The sequence below is a fragment of the Urocitellus parryii genome, unplaced genomic scaffold, assembly GCF_045843805.1.
Source record: "Urocitellus parryii isolate mUroPar1 unplaced genomic scaffold, mUroPar1.hap1 Scaffold_924, whole genome shotgun sequence".
NCBI classification, from domain to species: Eukaryota; Metazoa; Chordata; class Mammalia; order Rodentia; family Sciuridae; genus Urocitellus; species Urocitellus parryii.
In genome coordinates, this window is record NW_027554232.1 from 36771 (window position 1) to 62697 (window position 25927).

At 55.3% G+C, this 25927-nt stretch overlaps 1 protein-coding gene across 1 annotated transcript; it reads left to right on the forward strand.

Annotated features, from left to right (window-relative positions):
• Positions 1–3826: 3826 nt before the first annotated feature.
• On the forward strand, positions 3827–6224 carry LOC144253101 (5-hydroxyisourate hydrolase-like). Its single transcript, XM_077795011.1, has 3 exons — positions 3827–3957; positions 5508–5643; positions 6171–6224. The coding sequence occupies exons 1-3, from the start codon at positions 3827–3829 to the stop codon at positions 6222–6224; spliced, it is 321 nt and encodes a 106-aa protein (XP_077651137.1).
• Positions 6225–25927: the final 19703 nt, after the last annotated feature.

The window sequence follows — 25927 nt, forward strand, 5'->3', positions numbered from 1 at the left end:
AGAGAGATCCTTACCAGTCATGCTAATTTTTGACTTTTCTGAGATGCTTGGCATTCCCATCAGCAGTCCAGTCAATGGCCATGTCACGGTGCTTGAAGGTGGTATCCATCTTGGACAGAAAAACGGGAACCCCTTCAGAGAGTAGCCAAAATTCAGGAAGAATACAGGAACTTAGGTTCTTGGTAGGTGCTGCCCATCTGCAAGGCAAGCAGCATTCAATTCATCAATTGGCCATGAGGAGACCTGCAAAGATTTCCACTAGACAGGAATCATCCACGGCTGCATCATTCTCTCTACTCTCTTTAACCACAAACCCAGTGGGATTCACTGACATAGAAAGACTCACTAGTTAACAGTCCATTTCAAACCAACAAACAAAAACAAAAACAAAAAAAAAAACCTTTTTCCTTCATGTTCTCAGAACATGAGACAAAACGCCAAATTGAAACACACACACCCACTAAGACACACAAACCACCCCTGAATTTGGTCTGCATCTATCCACTCTGTCCTCTGACTGGTGAGTGAAAATATGTTCCCCAGCAGTGGCCTGTCCTGTCTCAGCTCTGGTCTCCTTGGACATCTATGTGTAGTTGTCAGGAGCCAGCAATGAGCCAACACTTCTTTGTCAGGAAAGGCCCCTGTTCAGACCATTCAAGGCATTTGGCCATCCACACATCACCAGGTGCCAAGAAAGAATGACTCTGGCCTTGGTACAGAAAAACAAGTGAGCCTACTGGGACTGGAACTGCCTCTGGGTGCCTCGTCTCCTGGATCCCAAGTTCAGAGAGTTCCATCACCAAGGAAGTGAGGTGAGGTCACTTCCTTCAGTGAAGCGAATGATGTCACTGCCTTGGCAACCACCTTTTTGTAACAGTTGTTTCCAAGGGTACCATGAGATGGAGGCTGCCCCACCTTCCTGTGACATTTTCACAAGACAGAAAGGTCTATATTCCCTATGAGCCCGGGATCAGCAACCCACCTAGGCCTGATTGTGCCCATCTTCCCTGCATTGAGAAGACAGAGGCTGATTCAGCCCACATCCCTTCATCCTGACTGGGTTGTTGGCCATGGAAGATGACTTTAGACCTCACAGGTCGTACCTAGCTGCCTACATTTGCTCCAGGGATCATTTCTGCATCTACATTTGAGCTTCTCAGCATCTGGAGGATTCCCTACATAGCTGTATGGCAAGATCAAATCAGGACCTGCTGTTATGTGAAAATAGATTGAGGGAACAGAGTCTGGTTCATGGTCATATCAGGCTCGATTTGGGTTAGGAGTCATTCTGCTGGATGAATACGGGTATTGGGCACCTGGGATGTTTATGAGAATGTAAGGTGAAATGTAAGTATGAAAATAGAAAACTAGGTTAAGATCTGAAGCACACAAGGGTGTTGGGACCTTGATTTGGATACATAGTTTTGAATTATGTTCTGCAGAGTTGAATCCTCTAAATCCATATACAATGGCATAAGATCCTGTACCTGGGACTACTGAATGTAAGGGAACTTCCAGTGAAATTGTGATAGTAGGCAGGATTCCAGTGTAGGGTAAGGAAGAAGAGTGAGTTTAGGATGTGGGCAAAAGGCCCTTTTTGCAATCGAATGAATTTCTATTAGAGTGTAAATGGGAATGTCAGCACATATGAAGAGTCAGTTACAACAAGGCACTTGGGGAAATAGATATCAATAGGGATGTTAGGAGATCGGGCAAGGTACAAAATGAGTGATAAGATGAGGGATATTTTCAATGCGGGGGTGGTTGAATACACTATCCTAGGAAGAAGCAAGTGTATACTCACCATAGGATTGAAATTTGAAAACACTAGGCAACGCAGAGGTAGATGATTTTAGTAATCCATGCTCTCATTAAAGTTAGGCTTTGGAAGAATCATAAGTGTGAGTTTTGCATTTTGTGTCCAGGAGATGATGTGATGAAAGGAATACATGGAGCAGGTGACATGTGTATTTCTTCCACCATTTCTGGGAGCATGTTTTGAAACCCTATCATTTAGAGTTTGGGGATAAATATAGGTGCACCCTGGGTCTACGTGTATAGAGATGATGTATGAACAGACCATTCGGTGAATAAAAAATACAACAGGTTACTATTTTAAATCATGGATTGAATGGATATTTTAAAAAGTACGTGACATGTGGTATTCACATACAAACATCCAATCCAAGTAGTTATACATCTAGTGGTAATATTAGGGTCACTAATTATACCATACTGTGAGTTTTGCTTCGAAAATGATGATGTAATTCAAAAGTAAGGTGTTATAAAAGAAAAGCAAGTAAAGCAACGTGGAGAAATACATGGGTTCTGATACAGGGAGTGAATGTAAGTGAATCATATGCATATCAATTTGTGCCACCCCTACGCTGACCCCCACCCTCCCTCTCCCTTACCTAGAGGACACCCAGGCCGACACCCAGGCCGACACCCACAGGAGCCCAGACCCGTTGCCTTACCTCAAGGCTGGAATGCTGCCGCCGCCACCGCCCCAGCTGAAGCCCACCAGACAGCATCCCCGCTGCCCTACTTCCTGGCGGGAATGAAGCTGCGGCCGCCGCTACCACAGCCCAAGCTGCCCCCAAAGCGGCAGGAACGGGGCAGCGGCAGGAACGGGGCGGCGGCAGGAACAAGGCGGCCGCAGGAACGCGAGGCCCCTGAAGTTGCCCCCCGACCCCTTGGCTGCCACCCCCACCCCGACCCCCACCCTCCCTCTCCCTTACCTTGCAGCAAGAACGAAGTAGCCGCCGCCACCCAGGCCGACACCCACAGGAGCCCAGAGGTACTGCCTTACCTGGAGGCTGGACCGAAGCTTCTGCTGCTGCTGCCCCTGCTGTCGCCCATGCAGATCCAAGCCTGGTGCCTTACCTCGCCGCCTGAAGGAAGCCAAGACCGCTCCCCTCCACTGCCCCCACGTGGACTCCAGCCTGGCTTACACTGCAGTGGGAAGGAAGCTACCGCCGCCAATCCCCAGCTGACCCCCATGCAGACCCCAGCCCCTACACCTTACCTCTCGGCCTGAAGCTGTAGCTGCCGCCCACGGGACCCAAGCCCCGCCAACTTACCTCGCTTACCCCACTCCATCCTGCTCCAGCACCCACTGCCCCGCCCCACCACCAAGCCTGGCCCCGCACCCGCAGCCCCAGCCCCACAAGTCCCTGCCCCGGAGGCGTTCCACTGCCCCCAGGAAGCCCTGAGCCCCTGAAGGCGGCTGGGCAGCTCCTGGGGACAGTGCGGGTGGACCGCACCAGCTAGGGAGACGCTGGCAGGAGGAGGAACAGCTTGCCCAGGGGTGGCTACACAGGCTGGGTTAACCAGAGGGGCCTGTTGTAGCCACCTCCCACTAGGGCCGAATGGGCATCCCACAGTCCAGAGATAGTGAGCTGCCGCAGCACAGCTTCCCAACTGCTGCCCTCCAGCTATACACCTGGACTCGCCTGAGGTAAGGGGCAGGCCTTTACCCTCAGGATTTGTTCCCTCATCTGCCTGGGGGGCTAAACTCCGTAGGGACCTGTGAACCACGGATGCAAAAGTGAAGCTGGGTTCCCAGAGAACAAGGCCATCTGTGAGCTGGAACTATGGCTGGGAGAAGGAGACAGTAGGGATCCACAAGGACATGGGTTAGTTTGTTTGCCACCTGGCAAATCGTCCTTCGATTCAGCAATTCCAGTGACTCTTTGTGCTCTGTCTGCCTTCAGGGCAGTGGGGCTGTTCACCCTCCTCTCAGAAGTACAGATGCAGGGCTGGGGACCCAGTGCACAGGCCCTCAGGAGCTCACCCTGCCCCTCCTGTGATCCCAGGCACTGGCATGGAGCCTGAGAGCAGCCCCCTGACCACACAAGTGCTAGATACTGTGTCAGGGCTCCCAGCCCGTGGCCTGCACCTCCATTTGTCTCGACTTGAGGACCTCAGCCAGCAGTGGACAGAAGTGAAGAAAAGGTATGAGACAGGCCCTGGGGCTGGGTGGAAATCCAGAGCTCCTGCACCCCCAGAACCAGCCCTTGCTGAGTCACATCCAGCCAAGGAGTGCAGACACTAGGGGCTGGAAGACAGAGCTGACTGCTGCCCACTGGCACCCACCAGCCCCTCAGCCTTGGAGGCACACAGGTTCCCAGCCTGGACCCTCCCTACTGACTCTGAGCCTCAGTTCCTCACGTGGGAACAGGGCCATCCTAGCAGGTGTGAGTGTCCTGGGACTCAAGTTTGCTGAGGCCTGCTGGGGTGGGAGCACTAGGACTCTCCACCAAGTCCATGGCCTGAGGTGGCATAACACTTAATTTCTGCTCCTTTTATTCACCATACCTCCTCTGGACAAGAACCATAATACACTTTTACAGGTGGGAAGACAGAGGCAGGATGAGGTAAAAGGCTTCCAAGCTAGGCCTGTGATCCTCAGCCTGGACTACACACACACTCTGCTGGGTGGGGGCATCGGGGCTTCCAGTCTCAGGTGCTACAAACCCAGTTTGGCAAAGTTGTGGCCATGGAGCTGGCCTTGTGAGCAGGTTCATCCCCATGACCCTCCGTCTTGAGGAAGGCAGGCATGTCTTGTTGCAGGAGTGGGGAGCCCAGGGAAGGTAGACCCAAAGGTTCAGGGTCTAAGGTGCGGTTGTTGCTTCCCTGCTAAGCTCTTCACAGAAGCTGGGGCGTGAGGGACCCAGGCCCACTGTGAGTGAGCACAGTGCTGCTCCGGCCAGGAGCCACTGCAGGGTTAGAGGGAACCATGCACGCCATACATGCAGTTCCCTTCCTAAATGCTGTGGGACACTTTAGGTCCAGCTGGTATGAAGAATGTGGGGGCATTAGAGGTGATAAGGCAAAACTGCAGGCCTTCAAAACACTCCATGAGGGATCAGCCCACTCAACATGGACCTTCCATCCAGTTGGAAACAGGCCACCACATAGATGTATTGTTATTGACCCAGAAAGCCATGATCAGTAAATTATTTTAAAAACACAGAAAACATCATGAATCATAATCTATGGTGCATTTTTTAAAAACAAAACAAAACAAAACTTGTAAACAAACATATAAACATAGAAAAAAATCTAGAAAAATATGTCAAATACAAAGTGGTAGACTATGGAATAATTTTTTCCTTTTTGCTTCTGTGTTAATTTTCTAAATAGGCAGTGTAGGGGCTGGAGATGTGGCTCAGCGGTAGCGTGCTCGCCTGGCATGCGTGCGGCCCGGGTTCGATCCTCAGCACCACATACCAACAAAGATGTTGTGTCCGCCGAGAACTAAAAAATAAATATTAAAAAAAAATTATCTCTCTCTCTCTCTCTCTCTCTCTCCTCTCTCTCTCTCTTTAAAAAAAATAAATAAATAAATAGGCAGTGTAACAGTGTCCCTACAATTGCCCCACTACCTGCTCAGCCATGTCTGAGTCAGGCTGTGGAGTGTCTGACCCCCACGGGGGTCAGACCCAGGAGGGCTGAGGGAAGCTGGCTCTGCATCTGATCTCAGCAGCCCATCCTCTCCCCAGCTACACAGACCTGGATGCCCACTGCCCTGGGCTCCTGAGGCCAGACCAGATGAAGCCTGGCACCTATAAGCTGTTCTTCAAAACCCAGGGCTACTGGAAGGAGAGGGGGCAGGAGAGCTTCTATCCATACACAGAGGTGAGTGCCATGGGGGATGGAGAGGGTGGAGACCCTGACTCACTGATCTGCAGGCCAGGTCTTCGGCCAGGCCTCAAGGACAGACTGGTCCCACCTCTCTCAGGGAGGTGGCAGGCACCTGAGCTTGCCTGCTTTGAGCTCCCACAAGAAAGGGAACCCTAGGACCTTGGGCGTCATGAGATTCCGTGTTGACATGCCCATCCATGAGCTGTCCCAGTCAGGCTTGGGGGAGGCAGGCTGGGGGTGACTCATCTCCTCTTCATAGACAGGTTTTCATCTGCCCCACTCCAACTCCTGGGCCTTCTCTGACTGCTCTCCCCTCTCTCCTATCATCTGGCCTTTTCCACATCCAGCATGCCCAGAGGATTTCTGCCCATCCTCAGCCCTCAGGGAGGTTGCAGTCCACCACTGGGCTCCAGCTGACCCTGCCCCACCATTTTTGCTGCTTTCCCAGGGAGTCATGGGGTCAGGTAGCTCCCAGGTTATGGTCCCTCACTGTCTTCTGGTGCTTTCTCTGCTTCTTTCAGGTTGTCTTCACCATCACAAAGGAGATCCAGAAGTTCATGTGCCGCTGCTGCTGAGCCCATGTTCCTACACCACCTACAGAGGAAGCTAGAGCCCAGTCTGGCTGGAGGAGCTATTTACCTATCCTTGCTCTGGCTGGGCTGCAGAACTGTGGCCTGAGTGTGCCCCCCCAGTTCCTCAGCAAGCATGTCTCAGTGAGGGCCACTGTTCCCTCCTACCCTTGTCAATGGCCTCTATTCTCTACTCCCATGGGCACAGCACCCTGCATCTCCTAGGAACTCTGCATCTTCACCAGGGGCAGGGCCTGCCTGAAGAAGAGTCCTGGTAAACCCTCATCTTTCCCAAGAGACAAGGCCTGGGAGACAGTGCTGGTGGGCCTAACACAGCTACCATGCCAGAGGTCCCTGCTTCCAACTGTAGAAAACATACATTTTTAGAAGGGTTCATATTTCACTGGGTGGTTGTAAAAGCTCAATGAATTGATGTGTGTGAAATGCTTCAGGCCTGGCCTGACTCCGCAAATGCTCAAAAGGGCAGCTGTCCTCACTATGGCTCAGAAATGACTCCAGTGTGGGCAAAGATAGGCTCTAGAGAGAACTGGGGTGTAGACCCTTGAGGTTCACAGCAAATGGCCCTAGCTCTGCACAAATACCAGCATGTGCAGAAAAAGCAGGCAAGAGGATGGGAGGGTCAGGAAACCAGGATCATGTGGGTGCCATGGAACCTGGGAACTGTGGGGGACAGTGCCTACACCCAGGGGTCTTAAAGAAATAGGATGACAGAAACATCTGGACATATCCCCAAACAACAGAACCAAGAAGTGATATCCACCCATCAGAGTTAAGGGTGTAACTGAGTTGCACTGGTGGGCCAGCTGCTCTTGGTGAATTCCACTGCAGACAGAACAGTCAGCTCAGTCCTAGGCAGGTACAGATGACCTCGTGCCGTGTCTGCCCCTCACATAGGGATGGTCCACCAGCCTCATCAAATGACATGTGAATGGGAAATGGATGAGTCCTCAGAGATGGTCAGCAGTCACACTGTCTACAGGCTGAAGCCAGATGCCAGGTCATAGCCAAGGGAGGAGGCAGGGAGGCAGGTGCATACCTTACAGACTCAGGCCAGCTCATACTGCAGGTCTTTGATGGTACTATTCTTTGACTCCAGAACATCCTGAGGACAGAGGCAGAGGTGAATTTAGGACAGGTCTTTTGGCCAAGGTGAAGGAGGTGGATGATGGTCTGGGAGCTCCCTTGGGGGTCCCAAGAAGCTCAGGGAATAAAGTTCTGGCTCAATATATGTATGCATCTAGACAAGGGTATATCAGCAGGAGAAGATCCCCAAGGGTTAAGAGAAAACAGAATGGGAGGAAGTGGAGAACCGGAGTATGTCCTGGTGCCATCCACACCCCATGGAGAAACTGTCTTGATGGTAAGTAATAAACATGGGTTACCAGGGACAGCAAAGATCTCACTTTGCAACAGCCTGGCACTAAACAAAAAAACTTACACTTTTAAACTTCTTGAATCATGTGGCATTATTATCCAATTTTTAAACACAAAGAGTAGTCTGTGTAACTTTTAAAACCTTAAGTATTGAACCAAAAATAATGGGCCCAGATCTGCAGGGCCCAAGCCCCTTGGGATGCTCCCACCTGAGGAGTGCTGTAAGGTGCCAGACTGAGTTGGACCTAGCCTGGCTCAGAGAAGCTCCCCAAACCCTCTCTTGCCTCTCTTAAGAGAGATCCTATGGGCATGGCTGTCACTTCACTGCAAGGCTACTTGCCTATAAATTGGGATAAGAATAACTAGGGAAAACAAGAGCTAACCCACATTTAGTACCAACTGTAACCCACAGTTAGTTAGTATTCACCTGATTGTGGTGGACAGGACTGATTCTTATCATTGCCATCTCAGGCTTACCCATCCACAGAGGGGGAACTGTCCCTCTTCTGTGTCCAAACTTGATTCCCAACACCCACCTGGGAGTCCCTCCCTCTAGGGCAGAAGGTGGCAGAGAAGGTAGCTCCATGCTATGTCCTGGTTCTGGGGGACATTCCCACCCAACCTCCATGCCCCAACCTACTTCCCACTCCTCGGGCACAGGCTGCTTCAAGAAGCAGCTGTGAGTAAAATTGGGAGTCCATAACCCACTTCAATCTAATGTATGAAATATGATATGTCAAAAGCTTTGTAATGTTGTGAACAACCAATAAAAAAAAAGAATATTGTGTTTTAAAGGAAATAAATAAATAAAAAAGAAGCAGCTGTGAACCAATGTGAGTCAGAGGTACTGTGTCCTTTCTGGGGCATGACAAGAGGCAAAACCCAAGCATGGTGGAACAAAGAGGGCAGTTCCCAAAGATCTCACAGCCCAGCCCCACAGTGACAGGACAGAGAAGCAAAGAAGAGCAGCACATGTTGAGCTGCATGGGTCATCAGCCCCCAGAATGCCCTTGACAAATTCTGGGTTTTGCTTTGAGCTACTTAGTAGATATTATATGTCAAAAAAATCAAATGAAAACAAAGCTCAAAGATAACCTCCCAGCTGGCTGATTTGGTCTCAGCATGGGGCAGGACCATAAGGATGTGCTACTGTTGCCTCTATAATCTCCATTTCCAGGAACAGCACCAAGAAGAGCCAGGCCAGCCCCTGCAGCCTCTGGCAACTCTGGTGGCCCTACAAGACCCTGACCCACTGCTAACTCCAGCTGCCACCTGCCTGGCCCAGCGGAAGCCTGGGCTTCCCCAAACTGCAGGAGACCGTCTCACCCACTGCTGGCTCAAGATGACACTGACACTCACTCCTCAGCAGTGCCAAGAGAGCTCCCAAAGGCTTCCCCAGACTTGACATTCCTTCTGGCTTCCTCCCCTCCCTTCAGGGAGGACTTGCTTTGCCTTCCCACATCTAATACTGACCCTCAGATGGACTGCACACAGTTCCAAGGGCAGGAAAGCTGCTGGGAGATCCACAGACCCAAATTTTGGCTTAGAAAACTAATCATGTCTCCATATGCAAAAGTGAGGTAGGGCTGGGGAGGGCCTGCCAGGAGCAGAGCTAGAAATGCCTCTCCTCCCCAGGGGTGGATGGGCTCACCTCCAATGACTCTCTCAAAGGCCTGCTCAAAATGCTTCTACTGGACAAAAGCACTCAGGTGGCGGGCAGCAATAAGGGCTGCTTCATTGCACACGTTAGACATATCAGCACCTGACAAGGAAGAAGAGATGGTTAGTGCTCCCTGACAGCTACAGTGACACCCAGATGAGGTGTGTTAAAGGTAGAGGCCAGGGTTAAACTTTAGAGGAATACTGCAAGGTAGCGGGAACCATTTCATCATTTGTCATTATTTTTAGCCAAATTTCCTGGTTAAACAACTTTACAAAGAAATAATTCACAAACCATACAAGTGTGTATTTTAGGCATATATGTCACTGGTTTTTAGTAAAATCAAATTGTGCAACTAGGGCACAATCTAGTTATAGGACACTGCCCATATCTGAGACACCCCATGCCTGTTCACACTTAATCCCACTCCCACCCATCCACCCACGGATCTGCATTCTCAGCATTTCCTATCACTGGGTTCATGTCAGATGTGGCTCTTCTGTGCCTGGCATCCTTCACTGGGCACATTTTACAAATCCGTCTATGCTGTAGTAAATATGGGTACTTCATTTCTTGTTCTTTTTTCTATTTGATACAGGGGATTGAACTCAGGGGGACTCAACCACTGAACCACATCTCCAGCCCTATTTTGTGTTTATTTTAAAGACAGGGTCTTTTATTTAAAGACTGAGTTGCTTAGAGCCTCACCACTGCTGAGGCTGGTTTTGAACTCATGATCCTCCTGCCTCAGCCTCCCCAGCCACCGGGATTATAGGCATGTGCCACTGTTCCCAACTGGGTACTTCATTTCTTTACAGATGAAAGCTGTCCTTTCCTATGCCCTTGTTCTTCATCTGCTCACTGTGAGTGGACACCGAGGTGGCTCTGCTTTTTAGCTGTCACAAATTACGATACTTTTGGCTCTTAAGTATATGCTTTATCCACTTTGAGCTTGTTTTTCAATATGATGTCAGGTAGGGGGTCTAACACCTCCTTGGAAATCCAGTAGTCCCAGGACTTCTGTAGAAGGGACTAATCTTTCCCCCATAGAATGTTCTTGGCACCTTTGTCAAAAACCAGCTGACCATAAATGCACAGGTGGGTTTCTATTTGGACTTTTTTCCCCGCTCTATTTGGACTTTTAACTCCATTCAGTGGTCTCTGTCTATCCTTGTGCTAGGACCACACTGTTGTTTGCCACACTTCTATAAGAAGTTCTGAAATAGGGCAGTGTGAGTCCCACTTTGTCCTTTTACAAGGGGTCCTCTATAGTTCTGCTTGAATTTCAACTTCTGTCCGCTATATCTCCTCCTTCCTCCTGTGCATATGGTTCACAGACCACATCTTTATACACTGCGTGCTCATTAGCATTCATCTATAATGAGTTTCATGCATTTGTTTTTTAAATGCTATCAAAAAACTATAAACCCTAACGATACTGGCCTTGATTATCCTCCTTTGCTAGTGCCACTTTTTCACATGACTTCAGTCACTGTCATTGCTAACCTAAAGCCCGAAGCTTCCTCCAACATTTCTCACAGGGGAGGCCTACTAGTAAACTCCTTCATTGTCTTTAAAATGTACAACATAAAAGTTCCTCTTTCATTCTTGATATAGAATTAGAATTCTTGATATAGATATAAAATTCTCAGCTGACCAATTTTTCTTTCAACTTTTTTTAGTTGTAAGTGGACACAAAACCTTAGTTTTATTATTTTTTTAATTTTTTTTTAGTTGTCAATGGACCTTTATTTTACTTATTCATATGTGGTGCTGAGAATCAAACCCAGTGCTTCACACATGCTAGGCAAGCACCGTGCCACTGATCCACAACCCAGCCCATTAATTTATTTTTTCGTGGCGCTGAGGACTTCAACTCAATGAAACACCCTAACTGCCTCGACCAATATTAAATCCAGTTCCAGGCCATGTAACCAACCAGTGCCTCATATGTGCTAGGTAAACGCCCTACCACTGAGCCACAACCCCAGCCCCATGACACATTTTCTTCTGGCACCCTGTACCTCTTGTCAGTGCCTTCTGGCCTACACAGTTCCTGAAGAAAAGCTGGCTGTGACTCCTTCATTACATGTCTGTCTCTCCTGTTGCTTTCAAGACTCTCTCATGTTTGGCTCTTAACAGATGGATTATGATGTGTCTCCCTGGATCTCTTCTGAACCTATTCATACTTCTGAGTTCAGAGTTTCTCAGATGTGCAGGTTCATGTCTTATCCAGTTTGGGACGTTTTGAACCATTATTGCTCTGAACATTCTTTCTTCCCCAGGCCCTCAACTGTCCTGGAATTTCCACAATGCATGCTGGTCCTTGCAGCAATGCACCACAGGCCCTTAGGCTTTGCTTTTCACTCTTGTTCCTTTCTGCTCTATGGAGTGGTTAACTTCCTTTGCCGTAGCTCCAGTTTCTCTGGTTCTCCTCTGACTGCTCAAATCTGATGAGGCACTAAAGCTTACAAAAGGCTGCTCACAGGGTGAGTAGGCAGGGAGCCTCTTGAAAGGTCCGTACCCATGCCTAGGGTTCAGACCACTCTGGCAGGAAAATAAGAATGTTATCACAAGAGACTGGGTTTCTGCTACAGAAACACAGAGGAACCATCCCAAAGTGTGATGTGTCTTCACTTCAGTTTTCGGTCCTTACTAAGTCTGAACAGAATTAAAAACAAACTCAAGCGGGCACCAATAGGCTGTGGGGAGAAGATCCCCAAGGCCTTTGAATGTCTTAACAGGTTCAATGTTCTACAAACCAGAGTGGACACTTGCCAGGACCAAATACGAAGGCACAGAAAACACCTGCCAAATGCCACCAGTTGGGTGTACTTGGCTCCTGGCAGGGTGAACGTTCAGCCCAGCAACACTCACCAGCGAAGCCTGGAGTGAGTGCTGCCAGCTTCCTTGCCAGGGCATCATTCCTGAGGCTCTCATCCAGCTTGAGAGGACGCAGGACTTTGAAGATGGAGGACCTGTCTTTGATGTCAGGGGGGCCTAGTGAAGAAATAGGGAGACACACACAAGCTCTGTGTTCACTGGACCTTCAGAGTAGGGTCCCCAACAGTCACATCACACGACTGCAAGGCCAGCCAGGAGCACACTCTACCAGCGTGCAATGGCAGGACAGATCAAAGTGCATGTGTGTTTAGCTCTTCAACTCAATGAAACACCCTAACTGCCTCCACCAATATTAAATCCAGTTCCAGGCCATGTAACCAACCAGACAGCAAGGAAAATGAGCACTGCCCAGGTGCCCAGAGCACCCACATGGACTAGTGTCCCAGTGGGAAAGTGTCAGGGAAGACAAAGACAGCGGGTTGTCAGGGTGAAGGGCAAGGTACAAACTCTTTGTCTTCTAAACGATTTTTTTATAATATTTTACAAAAACAAAAGCTGAAGAGTACAAATCTGCTACATAATTCCCACCTACATGCACTGCAGTGACATTTTGACATAATAACACAGCAGCACCATGGGGTAGTTGAGTATCTCCACATTTTCAAAATATTATCTTTCTTACTTCAGGATCCCCATCAAAATTGTCTCCAAATATGCAGCGAACAAACTACCCAATTTTTAACCCCAGAGGCTGAGGACCAAACCTAGGTACCTAAGCAACTCACCAAGGTAAATCTGGAGATCAAACCGGCTGGGCCGCGTCAGGGCTGGATCAAGGATGTCAGGGCGGTTGGTGCCGGCCAGCACCACCACATTGGTGGTAGGGTTGAACCCTGGAGAGAGAACCAGGTGAGCCCAAGGAAGACCCAGGCCAGCACATCTCCTTCCCTGCTGCTTCCCTCTGCTCATTCCACACCACACTGCAAGGGCTATCAGGCAGGCAGGAGGCCCTGCCCAGCTGGCTGGCCCAACCTAACTGAGGATCCTCTCTGCTTCCTGGGCAGTGTCACTCACCCTGGATCCTGGAAGTCTGTCCCCTCCTGTGTCAGCTGAGTGCCTCTCTGCCAGTAGGAACCCAGACATGCCTCAGCTAAATGAAGACTCTACAGCCCACCTCAGGGTTGTGGGAAGTCCCAGCACCTGGATCTCCTCACCACTCATTCCTGGTTCCCCCTGCCCAACCCCACATGATGCTCAGCAAGAACACAGTGCAGGACTACCCAAGGGTGGGCAAGGAGGAGCAAAGAACAGGGATGCCAACCAAGGAAGAGGGTACAGGATGGTGGCAAGGCATCCACCCACTCCTGCCCACAGTCCTCTCCAGTCCAGCCCTCCAGAAGAGAGCACATTTGCTGTTAGACTCTGAAGACAATAAAAGACTTTGGAAGCAATTTTGGCCTACACAGAAAAATAGGAAACCAGGCCTGACTGCTATCCTCAGACAGGGCCACCTCTAACATCAGCAAATAGCCGATTACTGGGGGATGTGACTCTAGGAGAATTCCCACCATCCCCTAGCAAGACAAGTTCCCTGTACCCAAATTGCAACAATGTGGTCTATGAACACCTGCCCTCCTCTGGAGCATCCTGTTATGTGCCAGACAAAGGGTGCCCACATGACCAGCACCCAGTGAAAACCTAGAGCCTTGAGTCTCTCACCGGCTCCCAGGTAAACACCACTTCAACGTGCTGTCACATTCTGGAGGACTCTGGAAGCTGTGCCTGGCCTCCCCTAGACCCCTAGACCTGTCCTATGTACCTTCCGCCTTGGTTTTTTTTTTTTTTTTTTTTGGTACTAAGGATTGAACTCAAGTGCACTTAACCACTGAGCAACATCCCCAGCCCTTTTTTGAAACAGAATCTCACTAAGTTGCATAGGGCTGTGCTAAATTACTGAGGCTGTCTTTGAACTCTTGATCCTCCTGCCTCAGCCTCCAAAGCCGCTGGGATTGCAGGTTTTGACCACAGCTGACCCTCATGGTTGGTTTTTTTGCATGTACTTTCACTGTGAAGAAACACAGCTTTTCAACTACAAGATCAGTTTGTGACTCTGGAAAAAAAAAACCAAAGTCAGGGGTGGTCTTAGGGACCCAACCTGACCCTCTAACCCTTTGAAGCCAAACAGCCAATGAAAGCTTTTCCAAATTCAAAAAATGGCATAAATTGGGCACAGTGACACCCTGTAACCAAAACTACCAAAGATGCTGAGGGAGGAAGATACAAATTTGAGGTCAGCCTGGGCATCTTACTGAGACCCTGTCTCAAAATAAAAAAATAAAAAGGATTGGGGATGTAGCTCAGTACTAGAATGTCCCAGTTGTATGAAAAAAACAGAAGAAAAAGAAACACCTGGCCTTTATGCTAAACATACCTTCCTGAGAAGGAAACACCCAAGTATTTGGGGGGGTGGCAAGACACCAAGCAGGAAGAGCTCAGCTGTTTCTGCTCCATCCATGGTGTGACTGACATTCGTCTGCTTGGTCTCAGCTGATTTTCCCCCACCCAGAGAAGCGCATCTGCCTCACTCTGCCCCTGCAGTGGGGGAAGCTACATGGATCAATACGGCCTTCTCCACTGTGTGCCTTCCTTAAAATAGAGGCATCGGGGATTCTCTTCCGAGGAACACCCTTCCAGAAACAAGAGGCTAGAGGAAGGCCTCCTGCTAAGGGTCCACTCACCATCCATCTCCACGAGCATCTGGTTCAGCGTGTTTTCCTGCTCGCTCTGGCCTCCAAGGTGCCCGCGGCCTTGCTTCCTGCCAATTGCATCGATCTCATCAATAAATAAGATACAAGGAGCGTTTTTACGGGCCATTGCAAACATATCACGAACCTAGACGAGGAACCCAGAGTCTATTTTGTTACTCACACACACACACAGCATGGCAACACATCCTTGAACCTGTCCTTGCTGCTCTCACAGGTGGGATGTACTCAGCTTATTGTCAGGGTCACACAGTCTGTTGCTAACAAGGTGACCAGTCTAGTCAAGAAGTGGCTGGCACCTTCTGAAGCTGATCACCCTTTCACCTACCCTTGCTGGTCCAACACCGACAAATATTTCCAGGAACTCGGATCCATTCACAGTGATAAAGGGCACACTGGCCTCTCCTGCAGTCGCCTTGGCAAGAAGTGTTTTGCCAGTACTGGGTGGACCTGTGAGCATGGCTCTCTGCAACAAAAAAGAGACACTTGGCTCTCAAAGGGAACAGATGGAACATGAAGCCCACTTCCCACTCAGCTGACTAGAAATCTGTAACATGGAACATGGAAGCCCACGTAACTAACTCAGAAGAGTGGGCTCTTCCTACAGGAAGAACTCCAGAAGCAGAGTTGTTGGGTCAAAGGCCGGAATACATTCTGAGGGGGTTATCACCAAGCTGCTCTCACACCCACCAGGCGAGAACCACAACGGCCATCTGGCTGGAACTGTGCCACAGCAAAACTATCCAGCTGTGCTGCCTTGTTGGTCTGAAGGGCACAGATCTCTTTAAAGGCACTTCTCCAGGTATTCAGGTTGGACATCTTTGTGTTCAATGTGCTCTTCTACCTTTTTCTTACCTTTTTCTATTCAAGCTAAAGATTTAAATTCAATTCACACCAGGGTGGTAGCACAACTGTAATCCAAAAACTACTCAGGAGCCTGAAGCAAGAGGATCACAAATTCAAGGCCAGCCTCAACAACTTAACAACACCTTATCTCAACATAAAAAGGGCTGGGATGTGATTCAGTGGTAAAGCTCCTTGGGTTTGATCCCCAATACTGGAAACAAAATAAAACACGATACTAATTCATGTCCCTGTAACACAACTCCATTTTTGTTTTATGGATTACAGTTATATCTGAAAACTGAAAGGAGACTTACAGGGTGGGGATGGACTGCTCCATTTCTAGTCAAGAAGGCTGGATTGCAGCTGGGCATGGTGGCATTCTGAGGCTGAGGCAAGAGGACCACAAGTTCAAAGCCAGCCTCAGCAACTTAACAAGGCCCTAAGCAACTTAGTGAGACCCTGACTCAAAATGAAAAATAAAATGGGCAGGGGATGTGGCTCAGTGGTAAACTGCCCCGGGTTTAACCCCTAGTACCAATAAGAAGAATGCTGGGTTGCTATCAGATCTTTTTTTTTATTGTTTTGTTTTTGTTTTGTGGTACTGGGGATTGAACCCAAGGTACTCTACTGCTGAGCCACACCCCTAGCCCATTTTTATTTTGAGACAAGGTTTTGCTAAGTTGCCCAGGCTGCTCTTGAACTTGTAATCCTCCTCCCTTAGCCTCCAGAGTTGCTGGATTAGAGGCGTGAACACCACATCCAGCTGTTAAACCCACAAGATGTGGAGCCCTGCGACCTCCAAATGTGGTCACAGAGCACTTCCATTTCCATGGCACATATGGGTCTGATACATAATAGCCCATGACATGGATGATCTTTATATGCCATGGGACAGGACACAAAGTCTCGGGAGCCATCCTTGCAGGCATAAGAACATTCTAGGGACAGGATATATCCATGGCATGCCATGTCCTATTCCTGTGCGCAGGAAACACATCTATGTGAGTGTAGTCAATTCTTCATGACAGACTCCCAGCAGGGGGCAGTGATGATTTGGGGAAACCAGCCTATAATATAGCACACAGGCTGACAGAAGCTTCCATTCGCAGGAGCCCAGCCTGGCTGACAAGGGGGACTCATACTTGGGGTGACAGGCCTCCCTTGGAACCTGACTCCTTTACCCATTCCTTCCACCAGACACATTTTCCCCAATAAATCCAAACACCCAGAACAAACCATATAAAATAAGTGTGAGACACACCCACTCTAGCACCTGGCTGTCAACAGAGGTACAAGGCAGCTAAGTGGCGACTTGGCAAAGTTCCACCAGGAAGCAGAAGGCAACCATTCTACACCTGCCACACCCACATGCTTTCTGGCCCCAACACACACCAACTGTAAAACAGACACATCCAATGTCTTGGTTGGAATTCCTGGTTCACAATGGTTGCTAATCTTTTTGTATATTAATCACAACAAACTGTCCAGTGGTGCCCAATTTGTAGGGAGGAATTGGGGGAACACAAAGCTACTGAAAGGGCTTAACTTAAGTGTCATCTAAGCACCACCTCAACCAGGAATTTCTAGCCTGGTCCAGAAAGCAGAGAGGACTTGAAGTTTCTGTGACCACACAGGATACCAATCTTCCTGGTAAAAAAAAATCCAAGCTTCCATCGAGCCCTAAATGGGTCCATGACCACACAAAGACACCAGTGGACTGACTGGCCCTCTGTACTGCAGCCAGCTTTGCCAGGGCGGTTTCCCCTCAGGACACCCAGGCTGCCACCAGCCCCAGGATACACTGCTGTCTGGCTGCATACTCCTTCACTGTGCTGTCCACCAGCCTTCCAGAGAGCTGTGTCTGCCCCCAAACCTGACCACGGAGGCTACTTGTTTTAACTTTGTAAGTTGATATTACACAAACTAAGAAAACAGTTTTTTTAAAACTCCTTCAAAATCTAAGGTGAAGGCTGAGCTGTGGCTCAGTGGCAGAGTGCTCACCTTCCATGTGTGAGGCACTGGGTTCGATTCTCTGTACCACATATATATGAACATAATGTCTTTATTTTATTTATATAACTAAAAAGAGGTTTTTTTCAAAAAAAGTAAATAAAGTAAGGTGAAAGCTCTGAATAATTAAAGAATAAAGGAAACTTGTCTTATAAAATGTTTTCAAGTTGCATAGATAAGTATGACAGAATGCACGAAAATAAACAGGTACTGCCTCACACTGCACCTAAGTAAGTTCTTGCTTCTACTGAGAAAAACAAACTTGCAGAAAATATGTGGTTCATCCAGGCATGGTGGCACACACCTATGACCCCAGCAACTTAGGAGGTTGAGGCAGGATGATCTCAAGTTCAAGGCCAGCCTCAGCAACTTAACAAAGCCCTAAGCAACTCAGCGAGACCCGGTCTCAATAAAAAATAAAAAAGGTTGGGGATGTGGCTCAGTAGTTAAATGTCCCTGGGTTCAATCCCTGGTAAGAAAAGAAAACATGTGGTTCACACAGGACAATTCAACAGAGGTGCAACTGGGGAGGATCGAACTCAGGGGCACTCAACCACTAAGCCATATCCCCAGCCCCTCATATATTTTATTTAGAGACAGGGCCTCACTAAGTTGCTTGGGGCCTCGCTAAATTGTTGAGGCTGGCTTTGAACTTCAGATCCTCCTGCTTCAGCCTCCTGAGCTGCATAGATAAGAAAAGTATGACAGAATGCATGAAAATACACAGGTACTGCCTCAGACTGCAGTGCCACCACATGTGTCATGTGCCACCACACCCAGTTTAACAAAGGATTTTGATCCCTGGAACTAAACTCAAAGCAATGACTGGCCTCTAAATGAAGACCAGTAAAGGAATGTATATTTGTGTTTTAAATTAAAAAAAATAAACAAACAAAAAAACCACACATATTCCCATGTCCATTTCATAGACCTAACATTATGGAATTTTAGGACTTGTGGTCTCAAGTCTAACAGATAAGAGGATTTTATTATTGTTTTTTGCATTACATTCTTAATACACCTTTATACCACAATTTATCATATCTCTGTATACAAGATAAGAGGATTTTTACTGTTCTGTTCTACAAATTTCCATCCTCTATTGTTAATATAAACTCAAGGAAAAATCATTTGTCTGATATTCATTCTCTGAACAACAGCAATCTTTGGCTTTGACTTGGAACTCAGAGCATGACTGTTTTCTGAAATCAGTACCTTTGGAATTTTGGCTCCTAAGTCCTGATACTGCTTGGGGTTCTTCAAGAAATTCACAAACTCCATAATTTCCAGTTTGGCCTCTTCACAGCCAGCCACATCTGCAAACCGCACGCTTTAGGATCTTGGCTGTTGTCTCATCAACGCTGAAGAGGCCCCCTCCTCGTCCGCTGCGCCTGGCCCCCATTGGACCCCTTCTCACAGAATAGAGCAGGATGCCAACCAGGAGAAGAGTAGGCACCAGGCTTTGCAGGAAAGAGCTGAGAACCAAGGAGACCATTCATCATGTCAGCAGCATCACCTTCAGCAGGAAGAGTAACCCACTCTAGAATTTGCTGCACAAAAGGGCAGTTTCTTGAAGAGTGTCAAGGTCTGTCTATAAATTCAGTCTCCCCAGTTCTAACAGCACTGATGCCCCAACCCACATCTCCCTCAGGAGGAGCTGCAGACCCCATGTAGCTCCTCAGAGGTGAGGTCCACAGACCAGTCCCATCACAGCACAATACTTGCTCCTACACTCTCCAGAGCCCAATCCCACCACCCCTCAAGGTGGCTCTAGTCACTGTCAGCTCTTAGAACACACCTCAGCTCCAACCAGTAGTCGTGGCAACTGAGCCAGTAAGAACAAAACCCCCGTCGCCATATGCAGCAGTACCCCAAGGAACACTCAGGAGCTGCACCAGGAGACTGAGGCCCCGCAGACCTGCCCACCAGCACTTGTAAGTCACCTCCAGAGCCCTGTCTGCCTCACTGCTTTGGTGTGAATGTCGTCTCCCACACTCACGTTGGAACCCAACTGTATAAGGCGAAGGCCATTCAAGAGGCAACTGATGGTGAGAGCTGGGCCCTCATGAAGGGATTAAGGTCACAACAGAAGTGGGTTATTTCTGGGGGATGGGTCAGTCATAAAAATGGCAAAGTTCAGTCCTACCCTCCCTCTCATCCTCTCTCCCCTGCACATTATGATGCAGCAAAGACCCTTGCCCAGATATGGCCCTTCAGCCTTGGACTCCAGACTGTAAGACAGTTTCCTTTCTTTACAAATTACCCACTCTCTGGTCTTAGGTCACAGCAGCAAAAAATGGTAAGGCACTCACCTTCCTCATTCTCACTGCAATTCCCACTCTGCCCTGTCTAGAAGAAACCAACTAAGCCATCACCACACCGACTCTTCATACCCTCCTGGCTAAAGCTGGTCCTGATCTCAAACTCTACCCATTCAGTTTCCAAGCTGGAGAAAGGGCCAGAGCAATGATGTCCCTACGTAGTAAATATGAGAGCAAGTCAACACTTGTGTGCTGTCCTGGGATGCACACAGGAGCATTAGAGATGGGTCTGCCCTCAAGCCCACAAGCATGGCAGGAACACACTGGGGGTGGAATGCAGGTTCAGAGAGCAAGCTGACGCAGGATCTGTTGGAAGCAAGTCTGTCTGTGTGCAAGTGAGCAGAGACTGCTCACCTGGATTTTTGACTCAACGTTTCAGTGGGAGTCAGGGTGCAGGGATCGCAGCACACTTTCAAAGAACTCCCACAGGGTTCTATTGCACAGTGGAATCTGCACTACAGTAATGTGCTACAACACATCGCCGCCCGGCCCCCCCCCCCCCCCCCCCCCCCGCCCGCCTTCGCACGGCCCCGCCCCCCGCTGCCAGCCGGCCCCGCCTGGACAGCGAGCTTGGTCTCCGCCCAGCCCCCCCCGCCGCCCAGCCCCCCCGCTGCAGCCCGGCCCCGCCCCCAGCCGCCGCCCGGCCCCCCCCCCCCCCCCCGCCTCCCGGTCCCGCTGCTGCCCCGCCCCACCGCCTCCCGGTCCCGCCACCACGACGGCGGCGCCGCCCGCCGGCCGGCTCCCCCGCCGCCGCCTGGCCCGCCTGGACAGCGAGCTTGGCCCCCGCCCGGCCCCCCCCCCCCCCGCTGCCCGGCGCCCCCCCGCCCGCCGCCTCCCGGACCGCTGCCCCGACGGCAGCGGCGGCCTGCTCACCTGCTAGATGGTGGTGAGGGCCTCAGCCATGGCGCAGCATCCAAAGCAGCCCGCCAGACTGCCAGCCGCCGCCGCCAACCACCGCCAACCGCCGCCGCCAACCGCCGCCAACGGCCCACCTGCGACCTCACGCCGCCAGGCCGGGCTCGCGCATGCGTTATGCAAAAGCAGACGTGTTGGGGCGCGTCGGCCCCGCCCCCCCGCCCCCCCCGCCCCCCCCGCCCCCCCCGCCACCCCCCGCCGCACCCCGGCCCCCCGGCCGCACCCCGGCCCCCCGCCGCACCCCGGCCCCCCGCCGCACCCCGGCCCCCCGCCGCACCCCGGCCCCCCGCCGCACCCCGGCCCCCCGCCGCACCCCGGCCCCCCGCCGCACCCCGGCCCCCCCGCCGCCCGGACAGCAGCGCCCCCACCCCCGCCGCCGCCTGGCGGCCGCCGGGCACCGCCCCCGCCCCCGCACGGCCCCGCCCCCCCGCCGCCAGTCGGCCCCGCCTGGACAGCGAACTTGGTCTCCCCCCGGCCCCGCCCCCCCGCCGCCTGGCCCCCCGCCGCCACCCGGCCCGCTGCGGCCCGGACCACCGCCGCCCAGCCCCCCAGCTGCAGCCCGGCCCCGCCCCCCGCCGCCGCCCGGCCCCCCGCCTCCCGGTCCCGCTGCTGCCCCTCCCCACCGCCTCCCGGTCCCGCCACCACGACGGCGGCGCCCCCCGCCAGCCGGCTCCCCCGCCGCAGCCCGGCCCGCCTGGACAGCGAGCTTGGCCCCCGCCCGGCCCCCCACACGCTGCCCGGCGCGCCCCCCCCCCCCGCCGCCTACCGGCCCCCCCGAGGCCCCCCGGGCCCCGCCGCACCCCGGCCTCCCCGCCACACCCCGGCCTCCCCACCACACCCCAGCCCCCCCCGCCGCCCGGACAGCAGCGCCCCCCCTCCCGTCGCCGCCTGGCCGCCGCCAGGCCCCGACCCCTGCCGCCTCCCGGCCCCCCGCCTCCCCCTGCTGCCGCCGCCCGGCCCGCCCCCCACCGCCCGGCCCCCCGCCGCCCGGCCCCGCCTGGACAGCGAGTTTTGTCCCCGCCCGGCCCCGCCCACCCGCCGACTGGCCCCCTGCCGCCGACCGTACTCGCCAGGACTCACGCCGCCACACGGCCCCGCCCCCCCGCCGCCCGGCCCCCCGCTGCCACCCGGCCCCGCCCCCCGCCGCCGCCAGGCCGCCCGCCTCCCGGTCCCGCCGCCCGAATCCCCGCCGCCCGGATCCCCGACGCCCGGATCCCCGCCGCCGCGGCCAGGCCCCGACTGCCTCCGCCGCCAAGCCCCGCCCCCCCGCCGCGGCCCGGCCCACCGCCTCCCGGTCCCGATGCTGCCCCGCCCCACCGCCTCCCGGTCCCGCCACCACGACGGCGGCGCCCCCCGCCGGCCGGCTCCCCCGCCGCCGCCTGGCCCGCCAGGACAGCGAGCTTGGCCCCCGCCCGGCCCACCCCCACCCCCCGCTGCCCGGCGCCCCCCCCCCCCGCCGCCTCCCGGACCGCTGCCCCGACGGCAGCGCAGGCCTGCTCACCTGCTAGATGGCGGTGAGGGCCTCAGCCATGGCGCTGCATCCAAAGCAGCCCACCCGACTGTCAGCCCCCCGCCACCAACGGCCCACCTGCAACCTCGCGCCGCCAGGCCAGGCTCGCGCATGCGTCATACAAACGCAGACGGGATGGGGCGCGCCGGACCCCCGCCAGGGCCCGCCCCCCGCCCCCGCCCCCCAGTCCCGCCGCCCCGACGGCAGCGCCCCCCGCCGCCGCCTGGCCCCGCCCCCCCGCCGCCCGGCCCCCGCGTTGCAGCCCGGCCCCGCCCTCCCGCCACCTCCCGGCACCGACTCCGCGCCGCCGCCAGGCCGCCCGCCTCCCGGTCCCGCCGCCCGGATCCCCGACGCCCGGCCCCCCGCCACCGCCCGGCCGCCGCCACCGAGGCCAGGCCCCGACTGCCTCCGCCGCCAAGCCCCGCCCCCCCGCCACCGCCCGGACCCCCGCCTCCGGGTCCCGCTGCTGCCCCGCCCAACCGTCCTGACACCACGACGGCGGCGCCCCGCGCCGGCCGGCTCCCCCGCCGCCGCCCGGCCCGCCTGGACAGCGAGCTTGGCCCCCGCCCGGCCCCCCACACGCTACCCGGCGCGCCCCCCCCCCGCCGCCTCCCGGACCGCTGCCCCGACGGCAGCGCTGGCCTACTCACCTGCTAGATGGTGGTGAGGGCCTCAGCCATGGCGCGGCATCCAAAGCAGCCCGCCAGACTGCCAGCAGCCACCGCCGCCGCCGCCAACCGCCGCCGCCAACCGCCGCCAACGGCCCACCTGCGACCTCACGCCGCCAGGCACGGCTTGCGCATGCGTTATGCAAAAGCAGACGTATTGGGGCGCGCCGGCCCCGCCCCCCCGGCCCCGCCCCGCCGCCCCCCGCCCCCCCGCCGCCCGGACAGCAGCGCCCCCTCCAGCCACCGCCCGGCCGCCGCACGGCCCCGCCCCCCAGCCGCCTCCCGGCCCCCCGCCTCCCCGTGCCGCCGCCCGGCCCGCTGCGGCCCGGCCCCCCGCCGCCCGGCCCCCCGCCGCCGCCCGGCCCCGCCTGGGCGGCAAGCTTGGTCCCCGCCCGGCCCCGCGCCCCCGCCGCCTGGCCCCCCGCCGCCACCCGCCCCGCTGCGGCCCGGACTCGCGCCGCCGCACGCCCCGCCCCCCCGCCGCCCGGCCCCCCCCGCTGCCCCCCGGCTCCGCACCCCCGCCGCCGCCAGGCCCCCCGCCTCCCGGTCCCGCCGCTGCCCCGCCCCACCGCCGCCTGGCCCCACCGCCTCCCGGTCCTGCCGCCCCGACGGCAGCGCCACAGATCGCCGGGCCTCCCCGCCGCCGCCCAGCCGCCGCCCGGCCCCCCGCCGCAGCCCGGCCCCGCCCCCCCGCCACCGCCCGGCCCCCGTCTCCAGGCCCCGCCGCCTCCCGGTCCCGGCGCCCCGACGGCAGCTCCACAGATCGCCCGGCCCCCCCCCGCCACCGCCAGGCACCGCCTGGACAGCGAGCTTGGTCCCCACCCGGCCCCGCCCCCCGCCCGGCCCCCCGGCCCCGCTCCCCCTGGCCCCGCCCCCCCGCCGCCTGGGACACCGCCGCCACCAGGCCCGCTTCTGTCCGGCCCCCCACCACCGCCAGGCTCCTCCTCGCCGCTGCCGCCAGGCCCCCCGCCTCCCGGCCCCCGCCTCCCGGTCCCCCCGCCCCAACGGCAGCGCCCCCCATCGCCCGGCCCCCCCGCCGCCGCCCGGCACCGCCTGGACAGCGAGTTTGGCCCGCCCCCACGCCTCCCCCGCAGCCTCCTCCAGGACCGCTGCCCCAATGGCAGCCCCGGCCTGCTCACCTGCTAGACGGTGCCAAGGTCCCCAGCCATGGTGCCGCATCCAAAGCAGCCCGCCCGACTGCCAGCCGCCGCCGCCAACGGCCCACCTGCAAACTCGCGCAGCCAGGCAGGGCTCGCGCATGCGTCATACAAACGCAGACGGGTAGGGCTGCGCCGGCCCCCCCCCCGCCCCGCACCCCCGCCGCCGCCAGGCCCCCGCCTCCCGGTATCGCCGCCTCCCGGTATCGCCGCCTCCCGGCCCCACCACCGCCTGGCCCCGCCGCCTCCCTGTCCCGCCGCCCCGACGGCAGCGCCCCCCATCGCCCGGCCCCCCGCCGCCGCCCGGCACCGCCTGGACAGCGAGCTTGGTCCCCCCCCCAGCCCCGCCGCCCCAGCCCCGCCCCCCGCCGCCTGGCCCCCCGCCGCCGCCCGGCCCTGTCCCCCCGCCGCCACCTGGCCCCGCCACCCCGCCGCCCGGCCCCCCGCCTCCCGGTCCCGCCGCCGCCCTGCCCCACCACCGCCCGGCCCCGCCGCCTCCCGGTCCCGCCGCCCCGACGGCAGCGCCCCCCATCGCCCGGCCCCCCGCCGCCTCCAGGCACCGCCTGGACACCGAGCTTGGTCCCCGCCAGGCCCCCCCCCCCGGCCCCGCCCCCCCTCGTCCCACACCCCCGCCCCCTGGCCCCCGCCGCCACCCGGCCCACTGCCGTCCGGACCCCCGCCGCCGCCCGGCCCTGCCCCCCGCCGCCGCCCGGCCCCCCGCCTCCCGGTCCCGCCGCCCCGACGGCAGCGCCCCCCTCCGCCCGGCCCCTCAGCCTCCCGGTCCCGCCGCCCCTACGGCAGCGCCCCCCGCCGCCCGCCCCGCCAGGACAGCAAGCTTGGCCCCCGCCCACCCACCCCCCCCGCCGCCTCCCGGACCGCTGCCCCTAAGGCAGCGCTGGCCTGCTCACCTGCTAGACGGTGCCAAGGGCCCCAGCCATGGCGCCACATCCAATGCAGCCCACCCGACCGCTGCCAACCGTCGCCAACGGCCCACCTGACCTCGCACTGCCAGGCCTGGCTCGCGCATGCGTTATGCAAACGCAGACGGGTTGGGGCGCGCCGGCGCCCCCCCACCGCCCCCGGCCCCGCCCCCCACCCCCGCCGCCGGACCCCCGCGGCCGCCCGGACCCCTGCGGCCGCCCGGACCCCCGCCTCCCGGTCTCGCTGCCTGGACGGCAGGGCTCCCCGCCGCTCGGCCCCCCCTCACCATTAATTAAGAAATTGCCATTAATATACTGATGACAATGGTACATTTCCAGTGAATGTTTTCTAAGTCATTGCCCACAGTTAATGACAAAAGCTGTTCCATACCTTACCTTTATATATCAAGAGACTTTTCTTCACAAATTGCTCTAGTTTCTCCCAGTATTTACTTTATAAAGAGAGAACCACTCTCTATGCCAAAATCTCATTGTTTTTATGCTAGTCCATATTTAGGATAAAAGAAGTTTGTGAACATCAGTTCTTTTTATTGACTTGCTTTTCCCATTTCAAAGTATTTTCCCCTATGACTTAGCCTTGGGGGAAAATCATAATGGTAATATACAGAGAAATGAATAGAAAGTTAAATAGCCCATGAGGATACCAAAAGTATTTTTAAATTTCTTCCTAGAGTGAT